We start from the raw sequence: 4,686 nt of genomic DNA on the forward strand, positions 1-4,686 counted from the left end.
AGTTCCACAGGGAAGTGTTCTGGGTCCTCTGCTGTTTGTGATCTATGGAGGAAATCTGAGGTTTATTTGCTGATGACTCAAACATTTTAGCTTCATTAAGAACCAGAACACACTGAACACACTGGATCAGCTCAGAAGTGATGTTCTGTGGTGACAGCAGTGATGACATCATTACAGTCATCGTCCAATCCTTCCTCAGCCTTGATGGACGGGGTCTTCACCATGGCGACTGGCAGGTCTGCATTGCACTCTGCAGTCAGAGCAGGTTAGAAAGAAAATGTAGATCATTTATTTGTTAGAGACAACTGTCAATCATTGATTGACAGATTGATTGTAAGGTCAGTAAATGATTCAGAGTGTTACCTGTGGCCCTGTGTCGATATAAAGACACCATGAGGACAGTGGAGATGCAGTATGGACAGAACACCACCAGGTGGAAGATCAAACTGAACACAAGTTGGGCTGAGGCAGATGGCGATGGAGGAGGCGGGGCTGCAGAGGTGGGGGGCGCTGTGGTTGTAGGTTTACCTGTAGAGAGAATCCACCTGGTCAAATGAATCTCTGGATGAAATTAATCCTGAAATCAAAGGTAACCTCCTCACCTGTGACAGAGATCCAGCTGGATGGAGACTCTCCATGACCTCTGATGTTACACTTGTAGAGGCCTTCATCAGACTTGTTAACATGGTGGATGGTCATGTGACCTGTAGGCTCAGTCCTGATGAGGGAGCCATCTTTATAGAAACCAGCTGGGAGGTTGGAGGGAGGGGTCTTTGTTTTACAGTGCAGAGTGACATCATGTCCCTCCATCACAGGGAGGACAGGACTCTGCAGGATCACTGGTCCATCTCAACACAGAGACAAACTACAGCATTTCATCATTTACACACAGCTTCATCAACATTAACTCCACAGTCTGATCTGTGGTGCTTATGTGGACTTCTGGATCTGGTAAGCCAAACCTCTGTTGTACATTTTATTTAAATGTTTTTCTTGCTGTTACTGAGTGTGAGGCTAATTAAGGGTATTATAATTAAGTGCTGAAAGAAAGATAACTGTATATTTCTGCAAGTTATGTACTCTTTTTTTTTTAGTATTACACTGAACAAAATTATAAATGCAACACTTTTGTTTTTGCCCCCATTCATCATGAGCTGAACTCAAAGATCTAAGACTTTCTCTATGTACACAAAAGACCTACTTCTCTCATTTTCAAGTGGCCTTTTATTGTGGCCAGTCTAAGGTACACCTGTGCAAAACCCATGCTGTCTGATTAGCATCTTGATATGCCACACCTGTGAGGTGGATGGATTATCTCGGCAAAGGAGAAGTGCTCACTAACACAGATTTTGACAGATTTGTCAAGAATAAGTCTTTGCCTTTGCTAAAGTAATGATGGAAGCTCCACTTAAAGAGACAAATAAGGAGCAAAAATAACATCTTGATTTGACAACAAGATTGAAGATGGTGCAGAACTAATAAAAATATACATTACATGAACATTTAAACTTAGTGAAACCAGCCATACCAAAACCTTAGCACATGAGGAGGTCGGGGTGAAACCGGAGGAGTTGCAGACTAAAACTGTCTGCTTTCCTGCCACCAATGTGTTGGTTTCAGCTTTAGTTCTCTTCCTTTTCTGAGCCTCCAGTCACTCTGTCCTGTCCTTGACTCAGTAAACACATCAAAACTAAATATTTGATGAATATTTGGAAAGATTTCTATTCATATGACCTAAATAAACATACATGCAGAGAGTTATTTGGTGGGTTAAAACATACATTACCATTCAAAATGTTGGGGTCACTTAGAAAACTTGTTGTGTTTGTCCATTAAAATTACATCAAATTAATCAGAAAGACATTGTAGACACTGTTAATATTGTAAATAACTGTTGTTGCTGCAAACAGCTGATTTGTAATGGAATATCTAGGCCATATCTTACACTGGCGATAAAAAGAAAAGATTAGGGCTAAATATTTTGTTTTCGTGGCTTTTCTCTGCAGCTCTGCCTAGAAGCTCAGCATCCTGCAGTCGTTGCTTCACTGTTGACGTTGAGACTGGTGTTTCCGGGTACTATTTAATGACGCTGCCAGTTGAGTAGCTGGGAGGCATCTGTTTCTCAGACTAGACCTTCTAATGTACTTGTTCACTTTCTCAGTTGTACACCGGGGCCTCTCACTCCTCTTTCTGTTCTGCTTAGAGCCAGTTTACACTGTTCTGTGAAGGGAGTAGCACGCAGCATTGTACAATATCTCAAGTTTCTTGGTATTTTCTCACAGGGAAAGCTTTCATTTCTCAGAACAAGAACAGGCCAACGAGTTTCAGAAGAAAGTTCTTTGTTTCTGGACATTTTGAGCCTGTAATAGAACCCACACCCTCCAGAAACTCACAAGTTCTACAGAAGACCAGTTTTATTGCTCCTTTAATCAGAAAAAATGTTTTTAAGCTGTGCAACAATGATTGTAAAATAGTTTTCTAATGATCAATTAGCGTTTCAAAATTATAAACTTGGACTAGCAAACACAACATTTCATTAGAGCACAGGGCTGAAGGTTATTGATAATTGACCTCTGTAGAAGTTTGTCTTGTGAAAACAAGGAATTTTCTAAGTTACCCCAAACTTCTGAACGGTAGTGTACAGATACAGGATTTTAAGGCCCCTCAAAGCTCATCCATTGGCTGCTCTCAGGTCTCCATCCAGCATTGGTTAGCTTCCTGAAGTACAACCATACATCTTATTTGCTTTCTTCCTCTTGTGACACCATGATAGTGGAACGAGCTACCACATGCCATCAGAGCATGGTCGTCTCTCTCTAACTTCAAGAAGCTCTTGAAAACCCATCTTCTCCAAGAACACTTTCTCTTATAACACCTCTAACCCCTAACCTCTAACTTGCACTTCCTGTGCTCTTCTTCTTCTATCCCCGTACAATTCTTTTGTAATGATTGTACTTTTTTGTTAAATCTAACTTCTTTCCTTAGGTATTTACCCCATTGATAGCCATATGTGCTATTAGCTCTTACTAGTAGTTATTGCTGCTCTTTCTAGTATGTAAATCTTGTGCTGTATTGATGCTTTGTTGATGCTTTTATGTTGTTTTTTTAAAATGATGATAATGTAAGTCGCTTTGGATAAAAGCGTCTGCCCAGTGTTCAGAGGCCCTCTGTTATTGAGCTGGTAACCCCTCATTAATTAATCCAAGGAGAACCACAGTCTGATCTTACCAGTGACAGTGATGTTGATGGTGTTACTGGTTGCTCCCTCTCTGGACTCACACCAGTAAACTCCACTGTCCCATATGGTGATATAACTGATGTTACAGGAAGAACCAGCTGATCTTCCCCAGTCATCACACTGAGTCCTGGTTTCTCTGGTAGTGTTCCTCCTCAGCGTCCATCCAGCAGAGCTGTCGTCCTCCTCACAGCTCAGAGAGACAAACTGATCTTTAAACAGCTGAGAGCTGCTGGGACTCACAGTCAGAGAGGCTGGAGGAAGAGACAGAAAGATGTGGTTAGAGAGATCATTTGCAATAATTTTCTCCACATTCATTAAATATTGTAAAGTGTCTGTTTCCCTCCCCAAACACTGTCCTAAATACAAACTGTTCTATCAGGGAGTGAATAACTTTTCAAGTTTCTCACCTTGGTTTGTTGTGCAGCTCAGCAGTGAGGTCAAAACTAAAGAGAAATCACACTGAGGTTTTAGGTTTTACATGAAACGAGACATGTGTTCTTTCTACAACACAACCTACTTGTAGTGAACAGAAAAGCAACCACACATTGATATTAGATATGGGTGTTTTTTAAATACATTTCCCCAAACAGAGCAGCAGTGTATAAGCAGAGGAGCTGTTCAAGTGCAGAAAAGACATGCAGGCACGAACCTGCCCTCATCAGAAAAATGACCATATAGTCCGTTTTAGCCACACAAAATTACCACTTAGGTTTACCTTTATTGTGGCAGCAACCTCTAGTGGCTGTACAGCAGAGACACATGAGAAAGAGTGTTACATATTAAAAATAGCCAGAAAGTCTGGTTGTGGTGGGTGGAAGGAAGTTAGCTGCCTCTCGGTTCCCTTGTTAAACAAGACTGATTTATTTTTAAAATTATGTTAAGTAGCGTTCGCTATGTTAGCTTCGTAGCATTGAGGTTAACTAGCTAGCTAACTACAATAGCCTTAAAGGTGTTGACAGCCCCCCGTAGCCCCTTACCCTAACCCTAACCTTCACAGGGGTGTGTCCCTAAACCTAAGTCAGTGATGGTATGCATGTTGACTGGTGAACCCAATAGCTGTGCAGATCGCCCTTCTTTGTATCGCTGCATTCTCAACGTGTTTATATCATTTAGCATAGGTCACGTGATTTCACATGAATGTAGGTCCATTCTGGACATTGCCAAATGGACAAATGCCACCGGTAGGGGCACTATTTTAGGATACCCTCATGTAAGTCATATTTGGAGGTTGTTTAAAATGACCTACATTGTCATTTAGTTTGGAGTACTTGAAGGCAGGCACCAAAGGGTTAAATGACAGACTCGTTATTTGCATTGTTTTTGTTTAATTTGCAATAATTTGTACAATGTTTGTCATTTATACAATCTTCTGTAGCACTTCAGTATGATAAATACCTTTTTGTTCAAAACTTTTCTACATGATTTCCTTTTCTTATATGTTATGATTG

At 40.8% G+C, this 4,686-nt stretch overlaps 1 protein-coding gene across 1 annotated transcript; it reads right to left on the reverse strand.

Annotated features, from left to right (window-relative positions):
* Positions 1 to 621: 621 nt before the first annotated feature.
* On the reverse strand, positions 622 to 4,457 carry LOC119911983 (Fc receptor-like protein 5; the record flags this gene model as incomplete). Its single annotated transcript, XM_038730955.1, has 4 exons — positions 4,443 to 4,457; positions 3,954 to 3,980; positions 3,229 to 3,421; positions 622 to 848 (listed from the first exon to the last, which is right to left on the reverse strand). Coding segments are annotated over exons 1-4 (462 nt in total), but the record flags the coding sequence as incomplete, so codon positions are not given.
* Positions 4,458 to 4,686: the final 229 nt, after the last annotated feature.

The sequence above is a fragment of the Micropterus salmoides genome, unplaced genomic scaffold (genome assembly GCF_014851395.1).
Source record: "Micropterus salmoides isolate LMB-PRFRI ecotype aquatic unplaced genomic scaffold, ASM1485139v1 Ms_hic_scaffold_2, whole genome shotgun sequence".
NCBI classification, from domain to species: domain Eukaryota; kingdom Metazoa; phylum Chordata; class Actinopteri; order Centrarchiformes; family Centrarchidae; genus Micropterus; species Micropterus salmoides.